Source organism: Andrographis paniculata, unplaced genomic scaffold, assembly GCF_009805555.1.
Source record: "Andrographis paniculata isolate CXL003 unplaced genomic scaffold, ASM980555v1 Contig95END, whole genome shotgun sequence".
Classification (NCBI taxonomy): Eukaryota; Viridiplantae; Streptophyta; class Magnoliopsida; order Lamiales; family Acanthaceae; genus Andrographis; species Andrographis paniculata.
Window position 1 is genome coordinate 717296 of NW_026137634.1, and position 23333 is coordinate 740628.

The 23333-nt window shown below is 38.1% G+C and overlaps 6 protein-coding genes across 14 annotated transcripts; 2 read left to right on the forward strand and 4 right to left on the reverse strand.

Moving 5' to 3' along the window:
• Positions 1 to 248: 248 nt before the first annotated feature.
• On the reverse strand, positions 249 to 4861 carry LOC127243365 (ATP-dependent zinc metalloprotease FTSH 4, mitochondrial). The gene is made up of 7 exons (XM_051263343.1): positions 4660 to 4861; positions 4096 to 4177; positions 3325 to 3597; positions 2931 to 3176; positions 2702 to 2826; positions 2078 to 2554; positions 249 to 1754 (listed from the first exon to the last, which is right to left on the reverse strand). Exons 1-7 carry the CDS (start codon positions 4684 to 4686, stop codon positions 846 to 848), a joined length of 2139 nt encoding a protein of 712 aa, XP_051119300.1. The 5' UTR covers positions 4687 to 4861; the 3' UTR covers positions 249 to 845.
• A 3527-nt stretch (positions 4862 to 8388) lies between these two features.
• On the forward strand, positions 8389 to 11393 carry LOC127243278 (heat shock factor protein HSF30). Of its 3 annotated transcripts, none has more exons than XM_051263219.1 (4): positions 8389 to 8691; positions 9093 to 10153; positions 10466 to 10679; positions 10790 to 11393. In XM_051263219.1, exons 1-2 carry the CDS (start codon positions 8389 to 8391, stop codon positions 9879 to 9881), a joined length of 1092 nt encoding a protein of 363 aa, XP_051119176.1. In that variant the 3' UTR covers positions 9882 to 10153; positions 10466 to 10679; positions 10790 to 11393. The 3 variants fall into 3 exon arrangements, with proteins under 3 accessions (XP_051119176.1, XP_051119177.1, XP_051119175.1); XM_051263220.1 differs by having other exon boundaries at positions 9093 to 9968; positions 10098 to 10153; positions 10466 to 11393; XM_051263218.1 differs by having other exon boundaries at positions 10466 to 11393.
• Positions 9928 to 13740, reverse strand: LOC127243277 (mechanosensitive ion channel protein 10-like). 5 transcript variants are annotated; one of them, XM_051263217.1, is made up of 7 exons: positions 13252 to 13740; positions 11641 to 13121; positions 11438 to 11558; positions 11058 to 11351; positions 10770 to 10972; positions 10430 to 10701; positions 9928 to 10065 (listed from the first exon to the last, which is right to left on the reverse strand). In XM_051263217.1, the coding sequence occupies exons 2-6, from the start codon at positions 13110 to 13112 to the stop codon at positions 10449 to 10451; spliced, it is 2343 nt and encodes a 780-aa protein (XP_051119174.1). In that variant the 5' UTR covers positions 13113 to 13121; positions 13252 to 13740; the 3' UTR covers positions 9928 to 10065; positions 10430 to 10448. The 5 variants fall into 5 exon arrangements, with proteins under 5 accessions (XP_051119174.1, XP_051119173.1, XP_051119170.1 ...); XM_051263216.1 differs by having other exon boundaries at positions 9956 to 10075; XM_051263213.1 differs by having other exon boundaries at positions 10009 to 10150.
• A 3554-nt stretch (positions 13741 to 17294) lies between these two features.
• Positions 17295 to 18347, reverse strand: LOC127243539 (protein BIG GRAIN 1-like A). Its single transcript, XM_051263624.1, has one exon. It carries the CDS (start codon positions 18339 to 18341, stop codon positions 17295 to 17297), a length of 1047 nt encoding a protein of 348 aa, XP_051119581.1. The 5' UTR covers positions 18342 to 18347.
• A 768-nt stretch (positions 18348 to 19115) lies between these two features.
• LOC127243557 (uncharacterized) lies at positions 19116 to 20496 on the forward strand. Its single transcript, XM_051263644.1, has 4 exons — positions 19116 to 19494; positions 19570 to 19832; positions 19913 to 20101; positions 20170 to 20496. Exons 1-4 carry the CDS (start codon positions 19116 to 19118, stop codon positions 20494 to 20496), a joined length of 1158 nt encoding a protein of 385 aa, XP_051119601.1.
• LOC127243345 (uncharacterized) lies at positions 20241 to 22905 on the reverse strand. Of its 3 annotated transcripts, XM_051263317.1 has the most exons (3): positions 21369 to 22905; positions 20870 to 20937; positions 20241 to 20777 (listed from the first exon to the last, which is right to left on the reverse strand). In XM_051263317.1, the coding sequence occupies exon 1, from the start codon at positions 22467 to 22469 to the stop codon at positions 21444 to 21446; it is 1026 nt and encodes a 341-aa protein (XP_051119274.1). In that variant the 5' UTR covers positions 22470 to 22905; the 3' UTR covers positions 20241 to 20777; positions 20870 to 20937; positions 21369 to 21443. The 3 variants fall into 3 exon arrangements, with proteins under 3 accessions (XP_051119274.1, XP_051119272.1, XP_051119273.1); XM_051263315.1 differs by having other exon boundaries at positions 20241 to 20937; XM_051263316.1 differs by having other exon boundaries at positions 20241 to 21011.
• Between the last annotated feature and the right edge of the window lie 428 nt (positions 22906 to 23333).

Below are 23333 nucleotides of genomic sequence, written 5' to 3' on the forward strand. Positions count from 1 at the left end.
TTTACCATATAATGAATTCTTATTTTTATTAAAAAAATAAAGTGTTATATAAAATAAATAAATATCTGCATATACAAATTAGTTATATCAAATATATATATATATAAATCATTTACAGTAATGATTTTAAATGGCCATCCACCACAGCTTATATATCTATGTGGGGGCAGGTGCTGTGTCCTGTAGAGGATGGAATAAGAATAAGTGCACAAACAAGTATTTTCCTCTTTAAACAAAACAAAACAAAACACAATAGAATATTCAGTATATATATCAAAGGAACCAATTATATTTCGACACCTGTCACATAACAACACGAATGGGCTAGCTGGCTGGCGTATCTAGTGAGGCTGAAAGAGCCGGGGGGCTTAAATTTCAATTTATACACATCCTGGGACTTGGCGATGGCGATATCCCTGCCCTACAATCTAATCTAATCTAATCTCGGCCGTCCATCACACCACAACATCCAACGGTCCACCTTCAACCACACAACACAACTATAGTATACCGCTACGAAATTTTCAATATCCATATTGATAATGTATCAAATATAATGTAAGGTTGGCAAACTGAGAGTTACATGTTCACTGTTTATTTCTTCTCCTCTGCTCACCTCCTAAAGCTTACACAAAACAATAATCATCTCATTCCAGACGTACCGGTTCCGGTTCGCGCAAAACGGATAATAACCGGGTATATGCACGAAAGAACAACTAACCGTATTCACATTGGAGACGAAGAGATGGTTATGATGATGACGAAGAAATTTTTATCGAATACTCTCATGTGTCAAGATTTTTCAGGTAGAGAATCTAAATTCGAGCACTGAAACTATAAGGGACTTACAGTGTGGCGCCGTTAGCCTTGGCTGCGGCAGTGGCAGTAGCGGCGGCAGCAGCTGCCGCTGCAGCTGCGGCGGCAGCTGCATTGGGCGGCGACGGCGGAGCTGTACTCGACTGTGAGCTGACCATCTGCTTCGACTGTTTCTGCGTTTGCTGAGAGTTTACGTTAGCGAGTAGGGCTTTGATCTGATTACCTGTAAGTGTCTCTTGCTCGAGGAGGGCGTTGGCGAGGGCGTGAAGCTCCTTGTTGTGTGTGGTGAGGATGGATTTGGCGTTGTTGTAGGCTCGATCAAGAAAATCCTTGACTTCCTGCTCGATGAGGAGTCTCGTCTCACTGCTCATGCTCTTACCATTGTCGTCGTAGTTGTGGGTGACAACTCCGACCTGTTTCCCCATCCCGTACTTGGTGACCATCGCTCTGGCGAGGCTGGTGGCTTGCTTGAGATCACTCGATGCGCCTGAGGTGACTTCGCTTTCTCCGAAGATGAGCTCTTCGGCGACTCTTCCTCCCATGCAAACGTCGAGACGGGCGAGCAATTGCTTGCGGGAGACACTTGTCTCGTCTTTGTCCGGCAATTGGGAAACCATGCCGAGAGCCATGCCTCGCGGGACAATAGTTGCTTTGTGCACTGGTAAAGCGCCGTCGGTATGGATGGCAACGAGAGCGTGACCCCCCTCGTGGTAGGCCGTCAGTTTTCGTGACTCGGGGGATATTACTGCTGATTTACGCTCGCTTCCCATCATGATTTTATCCTTGGCGTACTCGAGGTCAACCATGGTTACCGCTTTGGCACCATCCATGGCGGCCTTGAGAGCAGCTACATTGACAAGGTTTGCAAGATCCGCACCAGAGAATCCGGGAGTTCCTCTGGCAATGATCATTAGATCGACATCGTCTGCCTTCAGAACCTGCAAGATGGATATGGTATTCAAGTAAAGATGGAAAGTCGAAGAAAGAACATGCGACATAAATCAACTTATACGAATCAAATCGAGAATCCATATCAACAGCTACAGCCTTATTTTCTAGCATATTGTAATATTAGAATATTGATTTCCTATTGATCAGATGTCGATATTTTCAAACAAAATACATAAATAAACCTTAAGGAAAAGAAAGAAAACGGATGCAAATATAAGTAAAAGAGATGTTATTTGAAGGTTTACTGACCATAAGAGAGCAGCTTGACCCAAAAGAGTCTGATTCGCAATCAAGATAATGAAACAATTACCTTCGACATATGGGATTCCAAGATCTGCCTCCGCCCTTCAACATCGGGATTTGGGACAACAATATGTCGGTCAAACCGGCCAGGCCTCACCAACGCCTTATCAAGTGACTCGGGAAAATTAGTTGCAGCAATCACGATAATCCCTTCATTTTGTTTGAAGCCATCCAACTCCACGAGCAATTGATTTAGTGTCATTTTCATGTATTGCTGATCTTTGGGATTTCGGCTTCCTCCTATGGCATCAATCTCATCGATAAAAATAATGCACGGTGATCTCTTTTTTGCCGCAGCAAAGAGATCTCTCACTCTACGGGCTCCAACGCCAACAAACATTTCTTCAAACTCGCTGCCACTGCAAGAGAAAAATGGTACGCTGGCTTCTCCAGCAATGGCTCTTGCTAACATAGTTTTTCCAGTTCCGGGAGGACCAACAAGAAGAACACCTTTAGGAAGTTTACCACCAAGACGTGTGAACCGCTGCAGTTACATGATAGCTACAATAAGAACTCACATAAATTTAGCTTCGCAAAAAAAGACTCCAACGCCATCACTCGATGCTCTTAATATCCAGTATGTGTTTGAAATGCAGAAGTTCACTAAACAACCGATCTGTGATGCAGTTACCTTTGGATCACGAAGGTAGTGAACAATTTCTTCGAGTTCAGCTTTTGCCTCATCAACTCCCTTCACGTCACTGAATTTTGTATTAGATTCCATGCTAGGTTGCACTTCTTCGTGCAAACCAAGCCCTGTCAACAGCAAATAAAATTAATACAGATATAGAACTTCTTTTAAGCCAGAGATGCATCGGATGCACTATATAAAACAGCAAGGAAATGCTCGTTAACATTACCTTTTCCGATTCCTCTATCCTCAATAAGTGCCCCAGCACCAGAAATCAAAAGGAAGGTCAACCCCAAAGCTCGGAGAGTGCGCCATAATTGCTCCTTCAAATTCCCCCCTTCAGCAGTCACCATGTGTATGGGAGCACTTGCAGTGCCAAGAATTCCAGTTTTCGAAGACTTCCCCACATTTCGAAGAGCTGAAAGTGCTCCACTGCTTTCTTCATCCAAGTGTGCGCTAGCAGCTCCCAACATCCCTGTAATTGAAGTTAATAGAAATCACGAATAGGGAATCAAAACTGAAAATTTAAATATAGTTCAACAGGCATCTGACCTAACAATCATAAGGAAACTTTTTCGATGATTGGAAATCTAAACTTATAGAAGAAATTATTATGTGCTGACCTCTGTGCAATGTCTTCAGTAGCTCACTTTCGTCAAGCCGGTCAACCTTAACCAGGGCCTTGACATACTCGGCAAGAGCAGATGGACTAGAATGTAGGGAAGGTTGACTCTCAAATAACCGAATGACTGCCTCAGGGTCATTTCGATGATACAGTTCCTTAAGATATGCAGCATCAACTGATCCTTCAGTGTCACGCACTCTACGAGGTAAACTACCAAAATATCCAGATCTTCCATAGCTACCTGTCCCAACAGTACTCGAAGCCTTTCGCACTACATAAGTAAATAAGAGGGTAGTGGTCATGTTGATACTGCAGTAGAAGATGGAAGATATAAATGAAAAAATTACGCTGCTATGCTTCAGAAAAATGGTTTTTATCCTTCCCGAACAAAACAAACTTAGAAGACAAACAATATCAGCAACATGGTTATGGCAAGATTGAAGCAACACTGGTAAAATGATAAATGCTACTCTGGAAAACACTATGCAACCAACAATTAACATTAACATGAAACTGATACATAGGAGCATTAAAAAGTAGATCAAATTTCAAACATATCCGATATTTCAAAGCTACAAGAACACTCAGAACAGTAAATAAACGATATTTGATCAAGTAAAACACGATTCCACCATTTGGCCTCACAAATCTATATTGCAATAACAAATGTGACAGACAAGAATTAGCTTCCACCTAGAAAATGCAAATGCCACCGAATCGATTTATAGCAAAAATATAAAGAGCAGGCGTCAGATAAATTAATCCATACCTCCCCTTTCATATGGTGAAGTTCTATAAGTTCGAGAAGCCAAATTGCTTAATTGCCTCAGTCGCGATTCCTGCCTATTGACCTAAAGTAAAACAACAAACTTTAAGCAAGAAAATGACCCATCCAAGTCATATCTATAAAAACAAACACAATGACAGAGGCATTTACAAGAAAATCGAATCCAAGAAACTTCAAGTCAACCATGAAAAACAAATTAAACAACTACAGAGTGCAGAAATAAAGGAGGACGCTATCTATAGCCTAAAAAACCAACAATTATTTCCATTTCTAACATACGGAAAACAAGAATATAAATATTAATGTAAATGCTCAACAACGCCTCCAACCCCCGCTCTAAACGCCCAAAAGAACCCACAAAAATAATTGCACAATAATTCTGAAATCCTAAAAATGAAAAGATCTTCAAAATTAGGGCTTTTTTGGGGCACACTAACAGCAGCAAGAAAATCACAATAGTGATTTATCCTCGTCACAAATCTAACAATCTAAAAATGAAAGAAAATCGATTAGATATCAAGAAAATGATCGAGATTTGCAACTGACCTCAATAAGAAGCCGCCTGAAAGCCATATTTTTATCTCAAATTGCCGAGAATTGAACGGAAAGACAACCAGCTAGAGTTCGCCCCCTTCCCTCGACTCGCAACAAACTACGCGTATGAGAACATCGAAATTTCTATGAGCACAAATGAAGAAACGTCGACCAAAATGAGAGAGAGAGAAGGAGAGGAGAGAGAAAAATCTATATAGAAATATGTTTTTTTATTTACTAGTATTATAAAAGAAACCCTAGTGGAGGAAATCCAAAATGGTATTGCCAGACCACCTACGCTATTACCACTCTGTAGTTTTGTAAATTGACACTTTTACCCCTAAGACGTCTGTCGAAGAGAAAACGATTCCTATATTTATTTAGGATGGTATTTTTTTTAATTTAAAAAAAAAAAGTTGATTTGAATTTAATATTAAAATAATATTTTATAAAAAATATATTTTTTTTTTAAAAAAAAGCACATAGAGTAAAATTTAATAAATTTGATTGAAGAAACAGATGATTATTTGATTAGATTTCATTATTTGGTTAGATTCCTATATTGGAGGAATGGACGTATGGTGGTAAAAAATACTGAAAATACCTTGTACTGATGATATCACAATTTTGTTACCGTATGATATTTATAAAAAAAAATATTTGTATTGTAATCATGTATAACTTAATAGTTTTGTTATATATAAAAAATATCGTATATTTTTTTGATATTTATCCGATCAATTAAATATTTCGATTATCACTTTCTATTAGTAAGTCATAAATTTTCTTTAATAAACTTAAAGTAATTGAAATTATTACTTTTTTCATGTGAATTGTTTTTTTTGTTAATATTTAAATTAGTTAAAATAAAAATATATATTAATATTATTATTTATTTATATATATAATTTTTTATCACAAAATTTTTGTATAAAAAATTGAATAAAATCAAATAAACTTATTTGAAATTATAAATTTATCAAAAAATAATTAATTAAAAATAACATAATAAAAATAAAATATACAAATTATTTGTTCTTTTATATTATACATTATTTTTAATAAAATAATAATATATTAATTTTCTTACAAATATTTAAAAATAACAAAAGAAAATATTATTACAATAATAATTAAAAAAAATTAATAATTAACAATTTTTTAAAAAAATATACAAAATAAAATGTAACAAAATGTTTTTAAAATAAAATATAAAATATCATTAATTATCATTATACGTATAAATACTTAATATTAACAGTTGATTTATCAAATACTTTAGTATAAGTGGTTAATATATTCATTATTCAGCTAGTTAAATTAATTACACATAATCAAATCATCCTAGGTCATTCTTTTTCACATGAGATTGAAAGTTTGTTTAATTTTGATTTGAATTTAAATTTAAATGTATAACTTAAAAAATATTTGTATTTGGTTATTTTATAAGTAATAATAATAATATATTTTTATAAAAAATTATAAAGATTAAATAGTAAAAAAATTATTCAAAACTATTGTCAAACAAATGTTTTTCATTTAGATTTTTTTTATATGAAAATTTTAATTTAACAAATGTTTAAAGGTATATAAAGTTTGAACTTATAATCTCGTAATTACGATTTCATTTCACATTATTAGGTTATCTTTTACACGACTTTAAACAGAGGTGGATTCATTCTAATAGTATTATCGTTTACACTTAATTTTGATGTTCTGATGTTAAAAACAAACAAAAAAACCCTTTGTTGTCTTTTTTTTTTAACATATATTATACGTATTTTATAGTAAAATTCTAACTTAGTCTCCGACGTAGATAATCAAATTCTTGCGTTCTTGTTAACTTTTTCTTAAATTTTCCGCAGCAATGGTTTGAACCACATTGGATCTTCTTTGGGGTTGTTTGTACGTATACTTGTTGTGTTGTGCCCCGCTATTAAATATAATATCCCAAACAATTCTATATCTAAACATCGAGAGTCATTCATTCCATTGCTATACATTTCTCTCCCTCAATAGCTTTTTTCGGATGTATGAACGTGTGATTTTCCGGTAAGGTGCTACTATAGAATTTGTAGGCAAGTCCAATTCTTTTGGGTAGTGTTTCTAGGGGATGAATTAGAGTTTGATTTTATGTTGAATTCACGGTTCTTCTAGATCGTTTTTTTTGCTTCTCCAATGCCAAATCTCTTTCCCTTTGAATACTAGTTATGTTACATTCACACGCTATAGAATTTCAAGTCAACTGTCACACATGGTTCGCCTAGTGTAACTTACGACTAGTTTGAAGGATATTGGGTTCGATCAGGAATGGCCGCAGCATAATGTAAAGGGGGCTGAAACAGCCCCTCTCACCCTTTGTGTGTGTATATACATACAAAAATACACTTTCACTTTTCTGTCCTTTTAATAATATATAATATACAAAAAAATAACTAAAATAAATCAAAACAATGCTAAAAATTTATGTAGGAATATATTTAGGTTTTGAATAATTATTTGAAATTTGATAGAAATAAGTATTAATTTAATATTTTGAATGTAAAATTATTTTTTATTATAACATAAAAAATTTTAGAAAAAGTTTGATTTATTTTCTTTATAGGAAGAAATAGTAAAGAATCTTCAATGGGTGTGTTTGTTTGAGGGATTTGTTTGGATTTCCACTATTTCATCCTATTTTTTCTCCCAAAAACATCAAATCAAACACCTATTTTTCATTTTTTATATTATATTAAAAATCAATTTTACATTCAAAACATCACATCAACACCTATTTATATCACATCATACAACTATTCAAATGCAAAATTTTTACTATTCAAATCCCAATTCAAAATCCAAACCCTCAAACAAACACACCCAAAATTATTTCACAATTGTTTAAAGAATTTTATTGATTTGAAACCATATAAAAATGAATATTATGTTACATAGTTGTTATTGCACATTAATTTTGTAATTTTGTAAAATTTTTAAAATATAACAATCTGAACAATAAAATAAACCAACAATAAATATATTATATTATTTCCAAAATTTGATAAATTAGCCCTTTTTATTAAAAAATTCTGGTTCCAAAAGTTTATCCAACAAATATTTTTTTATAGTCGCATGTAATTAAAAATTAAAAAATAAAATAAAATAAAATCGGTCCATAGATACGCCAACATAGAAAGAAATGGGGGCGACTACTCTCAAGAGAAAATTAATCTATAAATAAATTCATAAAATATCTGAATATTATCTCAAGGAAATTCAATTGATCTGAGAACTTTCTAGATTGTTCGGTTGGGGAAAAAAAAAATATCTTGAGCAGAAGCTATATACATACCTGCTGTCCCCTCACAGCACACGACATTTGCAGCGCAGACAGTGCCATTGGAAATCTGTGGAAATATCTCGTCACACCTCGAAGCTCCTGGGACTTCAGCTCCCGACGGGTTGCACCGTTGCGATGTTGGACCCACACTCTTGCCCTAATAATCAACGGTAGAGATGCTTACGGTGCGCGACGCACAGGAGCTTCTAATTATTTTCCGAAATATCCATGGTGCCCTTTTTCTAGCACTTTCTGGAACTTTCCCCGTCGATCGGAGTATGCATATAAATAAGATTCCTATCTCTCACTCTTCCTCTCCTCTCAGCTTAAGTGAAGGGACAGAGCAGTAGCGATCGTCATCGATTTTGGACTACGAATTCTCATTTTGTGATCGGAATTTGAAGATCCGTCTTCCTGGAATGGAAGATGTGACGGTGAAGGTAGAAGTGGGGGCTACAGCCAGCGCCGGCGCCGGCGGTGCTTCGTCGTCGTCGTCGTCTTCTCCACAGCCGATGGAGGGGTTGCACGAGCTCGGACCACCGCCGTTTCTGATCAAAACGTTCGAAATGGTGGAGGATCCGGCGACAGACTCGGTGATTTCGTGGAACGCGGCGAAGAACAGCTTCATCGTGTGGGATTCACACACATTCTCCACCACTCTGCTTCCTAGATACTTCAAGCACAGAAACTTCTCCAGCTTCATCCGACAGCTCAATACGTATGTAAGTGACCTCGTTCCTCCATTTCCATTTTTCAAAATTTTTTATGAACTTCTCTGCTTCAGCTTTATGATTTCATGGATTTTGGCATCCATAGTCTGCATTTCTTCTTCCGCCAAACCGAATCCTGAAATTCTCCTTCATTAATTGTCACTATTTCCGCCCCGCCCAAATTCTAGGGCTTTTTCTTCCCTAATAAAATCTTCAGCTGAATGAGGAGATTAGGATTATAATAATTAGGAGAAAATATGAATTGGTTCTGATAAGCTTTCAAATTTGCAGTAATGGTGGTACCTGAGATGGAGAGAGACTGACTGGATTGTTTTGCCCCATTGTTTCTTATGGTAATCATCAGAAGCAATAATTTGCAATGTTCTCTCGGTTCTAAACCGCTGAAAATGCAGGGCTTCAGAAAAGTGGATCCCGACAGATGGGAGTTCGCCAACGAGGGATTTCTAGGAGGTCAGAAGCATCTCTTGAAGAATATCCGGCGCCGGCGAAACGTCGTCCAGCACCACAACGTGAATCAACAGCAGCAGCAAGGTGGAGGCAGCTGTGTAGAGCTGGGGCAGTACGGAATGGAGGAAGAACTCGAGAGGCTCAAACGAGATCGGAATTTGCTGATTGCAGAGGTCATCAAGCTCAAACAGCAGCAGCAGGCGGCGAGAGAGCGAATCATGGCAATGGAGGATCGAATTCAAGGCACGGAGCGGAAGCAGCAGCAGATCATGAGTTTCCTTGCTAAAGCCTTCAGGAGTTCTTCCTTCCTCAAGCAGTGCGTCGACAAATATGGGCAGAAGGATAAGCACATCGCAATTGGGCAGAAGCGGCGACTAACCATGAGCCCAAGCGTAGAGAATCTCGAGGATGCTGCAGCCATCTCTCAGCCTTCGTATCTTCCAGGACAAGATCACGAAGACCTGGAGGTGGAGACACTACTGTCTGCTGCATTCGATGATGCGTCTAGCAGCGACGCAACAGAGGCCACGGCCTCTGCAAGCGATCCTGACGCCAATTTGAATCCTATGATCGAGAGTATATGGGAGAAGTTCTTCAGTGACGACCCCACGGGAGAAGAAGCCTCGGCAGTAGCTGATCAGCCAACGGACGTGGAAGTGGAAGACTTGGTGGCATCGACACAAGTTATAGGCGAGGATTTGCAAGATCTTGTGGACCAGTTAGGATTTCTTTAATTCCTGTTTTCGATCAGTCAGGCCTGCCTCCATATCTGGTATGTATCACTCAGGACAACCATCTTCGGTTAGTCCGTGGAGGCAGAGGTGAATAACTAATTATCTTCTACCACTGTCGCTTATTATTCGGGTTTGCGGAGTGTAGTTTTTCTCATTTCTTCTGGTCTGATTGATTTATTTTTACCTGCAAGAAGCTGAAATGGATTTAATCTGCAGATGGAAGCATCTACTCCTTTCAGTACAAGTTGAGGCTCCTCCTTCCACATGAACTGGTAAATATTATATATATATATATAGCTTCGATTTAGAATGGCAAATGTATGGAGACTCTCGTCTCCTTCTGCTCATATCAATTGCAATTTAGAAGTCACAGCAGCAGCTAATGTGTCATCTAACGTGTCTATTTGCAGATAGAAATAGAAATTTCTCATTTAATTTTACTGGGATCCCAAAATTCGATTGTTTCTTGAACATGATCTTAAGTCTAACACATGTCCAATGCAGAAATTGGATACAGAGCAAGAACTTACTATATGATGATATATTACCTGGCCAGATACATAATACTCATTTGCTAGTTTCAGATTTCTCAAAGAGATGAACTTCTTGAGGAAGGAGATCATATCTAATGCTTAGCTCCTCGAAAATCCTCTTCATCTCCAACACGAACTCAGTTCGCCGCCTGTTCCTCTCCGGGAAGTCTTGGAAGTTCATTGTATGGTTGATGAAAACAGCCATCTTTATCTTGTTGATATTCTCAATCTCCTTCACAACTACATTGTGATTCGGATGCCAATGGTGCGGATTCTTCTCCAAGTACCTGAAATGCAGTTTGATATAAGACTCATTGAATGGAATTTAACGACTAGAGCTACAAAGGCAGCTTACTTTTTTATTTTCTCCTTCAGCCCACCTATTTTCTCCATAGGTGTCCGGAAGTCGATGCAGAACTCGAATGAATCTCCCATGTCCGGGCTGCGGTAGTAATTGCTGATGGCTTTCGTAGCCAACACCGAATTTGGGTAAAACACCTTCTCGTTGTCAGCCTTGAGAAGTACAGTCGTTAAGATATTCATCTCTTCGACAATCATCTGGAATCAAAGCACGTGTAGGAGAACTCATTTAATACCGAAAGAGGTGCAATGAAGTGAAGTATGGTCGACTTCAGAAACTTGCCTGAACCCCATCAATGACGCAGCGATCACCAACATCGAATGGATGCATCACAAACACAAAGATGATCGCTTCGAATATAGTCTTACAAGTGTTCGAGAACACGAAACCAGCTACAAGTATCTGCGAAGAGAGGAAGACAAGCACTTTGGTTGTTGCAATCCCGGTTACTAAAAGCCATATGATTATGATGATAACGATCAAGATCCCGGTAACAAGCTTGTTCAGCTGCTTTACAGCAGTTTTGGTATCGGTAAGGGCGTGGGCTAGCGCTTTCCGGCTCTTGTAAACCTTCACCTGCACAGACAAGCAATCGAAGTGCAAATGTTTCAGTTCAAACCATTTTCGAAGCTGTTTACCAAAGTAAGCAACAAGCAACGTACCACCCATTCGGTTAAAGCTTTTCTATCGATCTGTCCAGTCTCAGCCACATCAATCATCGGGAATACAATCTCGACCTCTTCTCTAATCATGAACCTTCTTAGATCGTATTCATCAATATAGCTGTGTATAGAAGTTAAAGATCAGAACGTTTTAGAAAAAAGAAGTACAGGCTTTACCAACAATGATGTGTCGATTAACTCACTTGCAGCCCGGCTGTGCAACATTTCTGAAAATGTAATACGCAGCAGCAATGGCCTCCTCTTCATTCGTTATCTCCTTGTCCATCTGTTCATTACCTCCGCCATAGGCATTTTCATCTATCACATTCGTGATCGTGGTGAACCCCGAGTTCGTGATTCCTTCAATCAACATCTTCATCGTCCAGGCAGAGACCTTCCCCCTCTTCATCTGGAGGAGTTTGTGAATGTCGATCACCTCTTTCTCCTTATCCTTTCCCTTTTCCTTACCTTCCTTGATTTTCTTCGTGATCCCAAAGCTGAACTGCTTTCCATCGCTATGTGTCTTCCCCAACATTTGCGCCGAATCCATCAGAGGAGGGCCAGATAAGGTCAACAGGATGTACTGATGATTGATCGATTCCTGAATCCTATCGAAGAACGTATTCACATGAAACGACGAAGCTAGAATCTTCAGCAGCAAATTTTTCAGGAGCCACAAGAATGAGCCGATGAGCAGCGAGGTGATCGTCCATGTTATGAACTTCAAGACACGGATGGTTAGCTCCGAACGCTCAACCGATTCCTGGAGCAGCAACACTTTGGTAAAGAGAACCACTGCCAGCCAAATAAAGACACGAACGCTGCCTTTGAGGCCGTAGACGAAGTACAGGACCTTCTTCTTCAGCATGTAGTTCAGCTCAATCAACAGAACTGCAAAATGCACCAGCCATTTCGTCACGAGCAGGCCGCTGAACGTCACCAAGACGAGCACGCACCATTTCCAAATCTTCAAGCTCCATAGCCTCATTCCTTTCAATCTATCGACGGTTAAGCTTGCGATCAAACACCCGAGAATCGACAGAAACAGCAGCCACTCAACCAGAACCTTGGTTTTCACCCTCCTGTGCTTGAGTTTCCTCCGGCTACTCACTCTTTTGTAGATTTCCTCGCCCTCGTCTACCTCAATGGCTCTGCCGAGGCCTCCGGGTGACGACATCAGCGGCGTTCTCGGAGTTATCGACACAGTTCTGTTAACTTCTCTAATGGTCGAAGCAGTGGTGTCCAATTTGGAAACAGGGGAGCCTCGACTGGACAGAGGGTGGCCTTCAACTAGGGATGGACTTTCGTCGAACATCTTAGCGTCAATCTCCACTGACTGTTCGCCGAATCGTGACTTCGGCTTCGAGTAAACTGACCGGGACAGTGATTTCCTTTTGGTGAGAGCAGAGGCGGTGGGGATTTTGGGAGGCTTGTTGGAGCTCGGAATTGAAGTTTCTGGAGAAGCGCAGGTCGCCGGCGGAGTGGCAGAGCTGCGAGGACCGAATGTGGAATCATTCGATGCTTTTTGAGGCGAATCGGTTGCAAATTTGTGGTGGTGCTCCTTGGAGGCGTCTTCCTTTTCGCTGGCTGGAATATGCACGACTACATGGTTACTCGGCGATTTTTGATTCTCCGTCATGCTGATTTCCGCGGTGCTCTTGTATTTTGCTTCCATAGGTTAAACCTAGGCGACGAAACCATACAGATCAGCTCGTAGAACGTTCTAGGGTTTAAGAAAAATCCCTAAATCTGCAGCTACTACATTCATGGCAGACACACTATATATATATACATATATATGTATGTATATATACCTGTAAAATCACAAAATTCTAGCGCCGAAAAGAGTGAAAGCAATTTTATATGCAGATCTCGTGTCCGTAATTTCCGCCATAGGAACTGCTAAAGAAAACAGTGAGTGTGAATAAGAGTGGGAGTGAGAGTGGAAGGGGTGGATCTGAGAAAGATCTTAAAAGCGGAAATTGATTCAACTGCTTAGAATATGTCGTTTACTGCAGCAAATTATAAAGTATAATAGACAGCAGATTTGACCAAGGGATTGCAAGGCGAGAGAAGACGACCTGAAACAAAATACGTTCCTCTGAAGGCATGGAAATGGAATCCCAACTTCAACCTCCATGTTCTGCAAATCAAAGCATGAAGAATGCGGTAGATACTAGGGCCAGAAAAAGGAAAATAATATTCCAACAAATGGGAAGACGACAAATTGGGGTCAGGAAGGATCGATATTCGGAATTGGGAAGCAAAAGGCCAAAGCTGCTTGATTTTTTTTATTTTATTCTATAATTATATCTCACACTCACACCAAGACAAGAGCTACGTGACAAGTTGATATTTCAAAATTAGAGGTGCCCTTAAAGACCATATGCAATATACCTATTTTGTGTTGGGGGTGCAACCCCAAATTTCAGATCGGAAGCTGGGAAAAAAAATGGAACATTTTATAAATTTCAAGTGAACTCTACTGGTACGAGGTCTTTTGAAAAATATCCAAAAATAAATTTGTGCGGCTCAGCCCAAAACCGTGAGTTGACCCGTCCCAATATTTTGGAGGATTTATTTTATTTTTGGTTCCATGGTCAGTTTTAAAAAAATAATACACAATTAAATTATCTTTTGAAGCTACTGACGGAAGAAAATCTGGACAAGTTATTCCAATCTTTCTCTCCCAGTTGTTTCTATATGAGATAGATGTCATGTAGAGACGTTACTATTATGGGACATATCAAGCTAAAAGCGTCTATCAGTGACACCTCATCTCTCGGAGTTTTTTAACAAGTAATTATTATTTGCCTTTTTTAAATAATTCATTTCAAAGGGTTCTTTGCCTTTTTTATATATACATAAATTTGATAGTTTTAAATATAATAAAAAATATATTTACTAAAAGACAGATAAAAATAAAACAATTTTGAGCAAGTCTTGTGATATATGATATAAGTTTTTTTTTCTTTTTTTTACAAAATATTGTATAAAAACTGACACCATTTACACAAAGTCGAACCAAACAAACCCTTGTCGTTGCCTTGCCCTTTCTATTTCCTAAAGTAACTTTTTCTTTAGTAAGTGAAATTACTCAACCATCAATACTTAAAACTTTATTATTATTGTTGTTACAATTGCGTGAATCCATTGAATATAATCCATGATTCTGTTCTAATGATTTTGATAGCTACTTTTAAAATAATTAATCAATTATAATTACTTTATGTCAACATGTATATGAAATTAATAAATAAATAGAAAAAAACCCAACATTATAAAAACATGCCAAAAATTGGGCTGAACAAAAAGACGACCCAATTTTATTTATAGCTCTGTTTAGATAAGATTTTTTAAAGTTTGAAAAAAATACCAAAAAAAATAAAATTTAATGTGATATTTTGTAAAAGGTATATATATATATATATTTAATGTAATTGTTTTTTTTTAAGAGAATAAGACAAAGTTGATGTGTAAACAAAGTCCAAATTGACTCAAATCAAACAGTAATAGTGGTTTATATTTTTGTGGACTAGTTAAGTCTACTTTTAAGCTATTAATCAAATAGTGATTTAAATATAATATTATATATACAATAATATATTTTTATTAAAAATATAAAAATTTAATAGTACAAAAAATATTATTAAATGAACACACTTATCAAATTTATAATATTTTGGCATAGGTTCCTTGGGTGACCCTATCTATATATGGAGTGAGTTCACATTGCAATATCATTCTAATCATATATTGGGAAAATTCACGAATAGTTTTGTAACTTCTGAGTTGTCACAAAATTGAATTTCAATGGAAATTTTAAATATTTTGTGTCATGCATATAGTTTGACGAATTACTATTGCTTTTGATTCAACACACGTACAAATACAATTTAAGTAAAATTTAGATGAAAACTATTCCATGGATTAGATGCGAAATAAATTTTAAATGACTTGGAAAAAATTATTTTTGGTCCCAATATAACCAAAATTCATCAAGTTTGGTCTCAATATAAAAATCTTATCAATTTTGGTCTAAATATAAAAATTTTATCAATTTTAGTCCCACTATAACAAAAACTCATCATTTTTTGTCATAATATAATTAAACCTTATTTTTTTGGTCTCACCGTCAACAAACGTAAAAAGAAATCAAACCTTATATTTATATTTGAAGAAATTGCACAATCTTGCAAATCCATGTCAGCATTTTCCGTCGGTATGTTAACGGTGAGACCAAAAAAGAAAATATTAGATTATATTGGGATAAAAAATGATGAGTTTTGGTTATATTGAGACTAAAATTGATAAAAATTTTATATTTGGACTAAGAATGATGAGTTTTAGATATATTGAGACCAAAATTGATGAATTTTTATTATATTTGGACCAAAAATAATTTTTTCCCCCGCAGTAATAATAATAATAATAATAATAATAATAATAAAAATAAAGATAGGAAGGTAAGGGGAGCCACCCTAATGACCTTCTACGCTTCATTAGTTGAAATTAATTAGTATAATAATCAAAAGACAACATTATAATGATAATATTAATTCATTCTCTTTAGCTATATATATATATATAGTCGGCCCAAGTACATCATACCAAAAGATTCCTTCTCATTAGTACATAGTATTTATTTTATTTTTATTTTAGTATTATTAATGAGAAGAAAAGTTTGCAATTATTATTATTATTATTAACCAAAACAAAAACTAGAAATTAATTGCAGCGCCCATAATTGGCTGCGGAGTTTTAAGTATGGGTAGTTGATTTATTTTAATTGATCATGTCCTCCTATTCTTTTTTACATTTAAATTTCAGTCCTTCAAAAACACAATGACGAATATACCCACACTTCATTGTAAAATAATTATCCTTCCTTATCCTTCGACAAATAAATGTGTTTAATTTCAATTTACAATTTTCATGACTTTTTTATCTTACTAATTGAACCTACGATTTTTTTGCCAGCATAAATATGACAACATTACAGTTTATTTTGTCTTATATATATATATTTTTTTATATGGTAAAATAATGATCAAATATAATATTTTATGTGTAATATTCATATTAATATAATTATTTTAAAAAATTAAACCAAAAGAAAAATGTAAAGTAAACAAACTTGCCACACCATTGTTTGAATAAGAATACGGCGCGGTGCAGCATTGACCATACACGTGACATTAATTTTATGACACCAAAATTATTGCATTTAATTCAATAAAGAGAGCAATCAATCATTTGTACGACTGACTGCCCATAAAAAAAGGTAGAACAACATTCAAAATAATAATAATAATAATTCGTATTTTATTTTTAGACAAAATTAGAAAATAAAGATAATTTAACATTCACTTAAGCATAGAATACAAAGCAATATTTCTTTTCAGTACGAGAGTCGAGCTGAATTTAATGATTTTTTATTTTAAAATATTACAAAATATCTGTGACAGATAGTTTTTTTTTTTTTGTTCTTTAATAATGTATTATTTTTTTATTTTGATTCGTTCCATAATAAAATATTTATTTTTTTAATAAATATTCTTTTACTAACATTAAAAATACTCTTACAGATGTATTACACAAATGTCATTATATTTATATCACATAATACTAATAAAATTATTTTAATCTTTTTGGTAAAATTCTGTACGGATAGATAAATAAGGAATGAGAGAGTAAAATATTACAAATATTTGAGATAGAGAAACTAATATACTTGACAAAATTTAATTAACTATTGTAAAAATTTAACAATATCTACATTGAAAAGTAAATATACAAATTATTTATTCATTGAATAGTAAATATTACAATTCAACGGCTATTTCAGAACTACAACTTAAAAAAAGTATGTAGATTCATACACCGGAAGTTGTTCACTGAATCTCCGGCTGCTGCCGATCACCGACAAGTGATCAATTTCGAACAAATCCGAGCTCGATTCGCTCGCGGCGTCGACGTCGGCATCATCATCCTCGTCGCGTCGAATCCTCCTCGGAACATAAAATTCATTCTTCCTCGGAATCTGGCTGCCGGACTTCGGTGGCAACGGAGGTCTTCTATGACATTCTTCATTGTAATAATGAATGCTCCGATGGCGACGTGGCTCGCCGGAAGGATGGGATCTGACCGTCCGTTGATCGCCATTTGTCGCGATCTTGTCCCTCGGACGATACTTGTTAGAATAGAACCTCGAAAAAGAGGAAGTTGACGATGGCTCCGATTGCAAATGATCGTGAGGTTGTTGATGTTTTTCGAACTTTTTTTTCGCACCATTGGCGAAAATCGAGTTGATGAAGCTCGTGAGCTTCCCTCCCGGCGAGATCGGTTGCTTAAGTTTCTTCAAACCGGCGTAGAATTTTAAGGCCGTCGATCTTCTAGACTTGACATGGTCGTCTTGATCGAGGCTCGATTTGTTTTTCGTCTCTTCGCATGTTACTCGAACGGGTTTAGGTCTCGTCGAGAAACACGAGAGACCTAAAGGTCCCGGGAAATCGATGTCTGAACTTGTACGTGCTCCTCCGGAAGTTGTACTTCCGGAGGAAATCGAATTCGACTTCGAGCTCAAGAACATCGAATCGCTATTGGTGTCGTTTATCCAATCTTCCCAATCGGGGAGGATCGACGATCTTCTTCTTACGGCGTTGTTGTTCGAGTTAGCATTGATGCTTTGTTCGATCATCCATTTATCAACGAAACAAGTCCTCCTCGCAAAATTCGACGAGCCATCTTGGCCGTTGTTGTCGCACGCCTTGGCGCAATCTCCGCCGTCGATCGAGCGGCAGATCTCGTCGAGGAGTGTCGACGAAAACGACGCCGTATTGCGGTGGGATTTTCTTGGCTTGGCGTTGTACTTGTGATGATTCTCTTTGATCATCTTCTCCATTTTAATTTTTGGTAAGAAAATTGATAGAAAAGAAATGAGAAAGTCAGGACAACATGTGTATATATAGTTGGAGAGAGTGAAGTGGGAATTTAGTGGTGGATCATTAATTTGTGTTTATGGCACTAATTTATTGATTCTTGTTCATAACTTGAATTATTGATCTATAATTATAAGGCTTTGCAAATGATATTTAATGGTAGTTAAAGATGAATATGAATGTATGTAGGGTAGTTATTATTATATTTATATTGGTTAGGAAGCATCTCAGTACATGTATATTCATTGTTGACTTTAATTAATATGCAATACTATTATTCTTATTAAATTACTTATCTTTGTAATAGGATTTAAAAATTAAGTAAATAGAAAGAGAAAAATTGCACATGCAATTACCAACTTAATATTCACCAACAAACATATCTTTATTACAAAAACCATCCATTGCCCTAAACCTAGCCAGCAATCAAATCAACACAACCTATAGTTAATACTCCATGGTTGCTCTTGTCGACCCGAATCAATATATCCAGTATGGTGCTGAAAAAGATTGAATCTTGAGATAAGACAAATTAGCAAACAAGACAAGGACAATACATTGTTTGTAAATCAAAAAATCATCGAAGAAATCAAAACAAACATAGGAAGATGATCCAACGTTGAGTCCTAAAGAAACTATCCTTAGAGAACATCGTCGAGCTCGGACATCCCCTCTCACTCCCTTATCCTCTTATATCCAATCAACACTCCTCAATCTTCTTGATATTACACCAAAAAATGTCGTCGTCTTCGTCGCACTCCGTGACAGTAGTCTGCGTAAAGCAAGTGAAGCAAGACGTCGCGGATGAATGGGACGAGAGCATGCCGTTGCCCGGCGACATCATTGAAGGGGTCGCCGAGCACGATGTCGACGATGCGTTCATATCCGCTAAGGCAAGATCCGAACTCAGCTTGCACTTGGGGAAAATCAACCGCGTCGCCGAGCACGCGTGGCTTAAGGTGAGACGGGGGCCCGGCACAGTGAAACTCCGAGTCTGCGTCGTCCCGGATAGACATGGGAAGCTGCAGAAACGGTTCACCGTTAGAGCCGAGACGGATGAACGGCATGTCGCCGTTCTTGCGGACCTTACTTTCAAAGAATGCTTTGATCTACAAGGTAGTATTAGTTCTAACATTTCCAGATATACATATATTATATCGAACAGCTATTTACCTCGCGCTCGTGTCGCAGAGATGAGCAGGAGAGTGATCAATTTGGATTTCCGGGGATTTCGACAAAAGGGGATAAAATACGACTGGAAAAATAAGGTAGGAACGTACCTGCCCGATCATCGTGCGACAGTCGTTAGCTCCATTCTTTTCCTACCTCGGGCGAGAGAGGCAAGTACTGATCGAATCACTGGAAGGGCCATGGCGTGGTTCTCCGCAGCAATGTCATCGGGGATTCCTCTAATCTTTATCAACATCCAGACCGAACAAGTTATGATCACCTCGGTAAAATCACTTTTCTTTTTTTAACTCCGAATCCTCGTTCATTGCGCTGCCAAGATTCGTGATTCGAGTTCTTCTTGAAGGAGAGGAACCACGCAACAGCCGGGAAAGAGACAATCAGGGGCGGACAGCAAAGCAACAGCAACACCGTCGTGAACATCGAAAAAGGTATACGACTATGGTTTCTCCCCGGCATTGCAGAGATTTTGCTTGAGCTGTTTCCTGAAACCGGAGAATCCAGATTCGGGTTAGACATGAGAAGAACCGAAGAGGCATGGAACTAACTTAATAGCATTAACTTACGCAATCATCCTTCGCTAACACTGTCCGGATATGACAGGGATTCATCTGCGTCAATTCAGTAACACAAGGCACAGCAGCGGCGCGCGCAGGGCTGGGCGATTTATTTGAGGAGGCGAAAAGAAGCGAGCACCTGCTCATCGTCTCTAGGCTGCAAGGGAAGAGCTTGACACCTTCAACTGTTGACTCCGAGGGCTTAATCCATTGCTGCGACAACAACGAAATTAAGGAAGCATTGTTTTCAGCTATGGAGAGACGAGACAGCATTCAGCTCCACGTCATGTCCTGGCCAAAGAAGACGACGGCTGCATCGTCTGCGCCAACATCCCAATCCGGGCCTGCTGCAACTCTTCACCCTCCGAATTGAGACCTACGGCAGCCGTGTTTCCCCAAACACTTCAGCAGCAGTCGAATAAACAACTTCCACCGCATGATAACAGCAACCAATCGACGACGAAGGCTCATCACCACCTGAATCCTCCTGTTCTATAACCTTTCTTCATACATTAGTTCAGATAATAAGCCAAATCTTTTGCTGACCATGCTCAAATGAGACAATTCAAAATCATGTTTTTTTTTTTTTGCAATAATGAACGGCCACTTGTATGAACCTGAAGAGGGATTATATTAAGCCTCAAGAATCTTGATCTGAGCAATATAAAGAAAGAATCCCCAAAATAAATACTCAAGAAGATCTGTCTGAAACAGTAATGGTATTCTGATTATCACCACGTGATTACCAGCATGGGGTTTGCATCGAAAGACTAGCTTTTCCTGCAGGTGGTAGGTACACACCACACCAGATTGCCTGTAATTTACCATAATCAATCATGGTAGGGTGGGGTGGGATGGGGCCCTGATCTTGATCTGGAATAAACTAGACTAAAATGGCGAAATCGGATAAGATAATCCTGTCATCAGTGATCAATCAAACTAAAAATCCCAACACAATAATTTCAAATTTCTTGATTTCTAAACCTTCCAACTTCAACTCAAAATCAAGAAAATAGGGCAGGGCACAGTTGGAAACTAAACTAAAAGTTTCATACCAAACCAGATAAGTGATAAGAGCTGACAAAGCCATGGAAATGAAATAACCTATTGACTGACTGGGATTGCACACAATCAAAGCCAGAGAAAGTTAAAACATGCATTTCTACATCTATACAGAATGTACAATGGTGTGATGATATTCGGGATATATAAAACTACAGTAGTAAAAACAGGGGTTGAAATTACCTAAACATTTCTTCACCCCTTTCCCATTCTTGACCTCACCATCCTATCCTCTTTCTTGCAACTTAACACCCTTACTTAACTAAGAGCAAAGGATTCTTGATTCTTGGTCGACAGCCGCTTGAGAAACTCGTAGGTCGTGATCATTGTCGTCGCTGACATTGACATCGAAGCCCATCTTGGTCCCAACCCTCTATAGCAAGCACTCAAACCACCCTCCTTAACTAAGTTCCTCACGGTCTGTATGATCGTGGGAGATCGACCAACATTCCCTTCTCCATCCAAAACCTGTAGCCTCGTCTTGATCGTGTCCAACGGCATTGTCACCAGCGCCGAAGCCCCACTAGCCAATGCAGCACTCAATCCTTGAACCGCCACCACCGCCTTCCCATCCGGCCTATAGCCATTACCACTACCGTTCTCATTCTTCTTGCAGCAATAACAACCGATACAGTCCCAAATCACTCTGTGCGCGATTGAGTACGACGCCCACCACATGGCGTTCGATGGGGCATAAGTTAGTATAGAGATCCCGAATCCACGGTACAATCCGCGGACGCCGTCTCCATGGATAATCTTCCGAAAAGCATCAATCCCACCATTATACTTGTTCAGTCCAACTGCACCACCTCCTTGTACCATCAGCCTCTGGCTAACAACATCAATTGGCGTCCAAACTAACTGTGCCGCCATGGCAGCACTCAGCCCTGCAGCAGCATTAGCAACCGCCGCCGCAGAGGCCTCGGAGAACCCCAGCTGAGTGGCGGCGACATTTCCGACATTGCTCTTGGTTACCTCGAGAGCTCCCATGTATAGAGCACGCGCAGGGATGGTTCCCATCAGGGAAGTGCCGAAGCCGCGGTAGAATCCTCGGCATCCTTCGTTACGGAAGATCGACGACGCCAATTTGAAAGAGGGGACGTGGCTTAACATCACCTGCTGCCGAGTCTTCAGCACGACGATCGGATAAAGCGTCCCTGAAACGCCGGAAAACAGAGCAGCTCCGAGGAAGAAGAACTTGGATTTGTCGAGCATCTCCCAATCGATATCGGCTGGGAGATGGATTTCGGAAGCTGAATCTTCCTCCGCAGCACTCAAACTCATCTTCGCCACTTTCAATTTCCCCTTTTCAAAAACCTAATTGCTCGCTCTGCAAAACACTACCAAATCTGTTTTTTTCTATCTATCTATGTAAGCAGTGGAAAAGAAAAGACAAAAAACCGAAACTCCGGAAACCGTAAGCCGTAAAGTAAGAACAAATCCACATCCTAATTCTCGAATCCTCCATCGGAACTGAAATCAGAGCACGTAGATAATTTCATTTTTTTTCCTTTTGCGCAAACAGATTAGGGAGCGGAAGTGGGTGAGGACGAAAAGATCCAGCATTTGTTCATGTGATATTGGAAAGATGGGAAGAATTGATCATGAGTGCGAATGAAGATGGGCAAGAGAGAGAGATAGAGCGAGCTGTAAAAGGGCAGTGCGAAAAGCGCAAAAGGGTGGCGCAAAAGAGAAGGGGTTCGTTGGGGAAGACAGAGTTTGTTCCGAGGGTTTTTGTGGATGGGATCAGACACCCGATGACTGACACGTGGCGGTTGCTAGGCGAGACTGTTAGGCTTGGTGGGCCTGCTCGCTGATTTCCTGCAAAACTGTGGGTCTGATCCTTTTGTTATCTGCGGACTGTCGTCGCCGGTCGCCCATTCGCCATCCCTATTCTCTCTACTTTGAGCATATATATATATATTTTTTAATTTAAATAATAATTAAATATAAAATTTTATAAAATAATATATTTTTACAAACAAGTATATTTAATTTGTATAATAAAAAGAAATTTGAAAAAATAAATTCGAACATAACAAAATCAAAATATTTTAATGAAAACCATGCTAAATAAAGCTTGAATTTGTTTGATTATGATTTTAAAATTACTTTGAAATAGAATATTAATTTAAATTTTTATTTGTT

Excerpts from the sequence above, each read along its gene's own strand:
- LOC127243365 (XM_051263343.1), bottom strand. The coding sequence starts at position 4,686 with ATGGCTTTCAGGCGGCTTCTTATTGAG. Across the intron at positions 2,555-2,701 it reads ACTACCTTCGTGATCCAAAG|CGGTTCACACGTCTTGGTGG; the intron begins GTAACTGCATCA and ends ATGTAACTGCAG. Across the intron at positions 1,755-2,077 it reads TGGAATCCCATATGTCGAAG|GTTCTGAAGGCAGACGATGT; the intron begins GTAATTGTTTCA and ends TCCATCTTGCAG.
- LOC127243278 (XM_051263218.1), top strand. The coding sequence starts at position 8,389 with ATGGAAGATGTGACGGTGAAGGTAGAAGTGGGGGCTACAGCCAGCGCC. Across the intron at positions 8,692-9,092 it reads TCCGACAGCTCAATACGTAT|GGCTTCAGAAAAGTGGATCC; the intron begins GTAAGTGACCTC and ends CTGAAAATGCAG.
- LOC127243277 (XM_051263217.1), bottom strand. The coding sequence starts at position 13,112 with ATGGAAGCAAAATACAAGAGCACCGCGGAAATCAGCATGACGGAGAAT. Across the intron at positions 11,559-11,640 it reads GTTGCACAGCCGGGCTGCAA|CTATATTGATGAATACGATC; the intron begins GTGAGTTAATCG and ends TTCTATACACAG. Across the intron at positions 11,352-11,437 it reads AAGCTTTAACCGAATGGGTG|GTGAAGGTTTACAAGAGCCG; the intron begins GTACGTTGCTTG and ends TTGTCTGTGCAG.
- LOC127243539 (XM_051263624.1), bottom strand. The coding sequence starts at position 18,341 with ATGGAGAAGATGATCAAAGAGAATCATCACAAGTACAACGCCAAGCCA.
- LOC127243557 (XM_051263644.1), top strand. The coding sequence starts at position 19,116 with ATGTCGTCGTCTTCGTCGCACTCCGTGACAGTAGTCTGCGTAAAGCAA. Across the intron at positions 19,833-19,912 it reads AACAAGTTATGATCACCTCG|GAGAGGAACCACGCAACAGC; the intron begins GTAAAATCACTT and ends TTCTTCTTGAAG. Across the intron at positions 20,102-20,169 it reads ACATGAGAAGAACCGAAGAG|GGATTCATCTGCGTCAATTC; the intron begins GCATGGAACTAA and ends CGGATATGACAG.
- LOC127243345 (XM_051263317.1), bottom strand. The coding sequence starts at position 22,469 with ATGAGTTTGAGTGCTGCGGAGGAAGATTCAGCTTCCGAAATCCATCTC.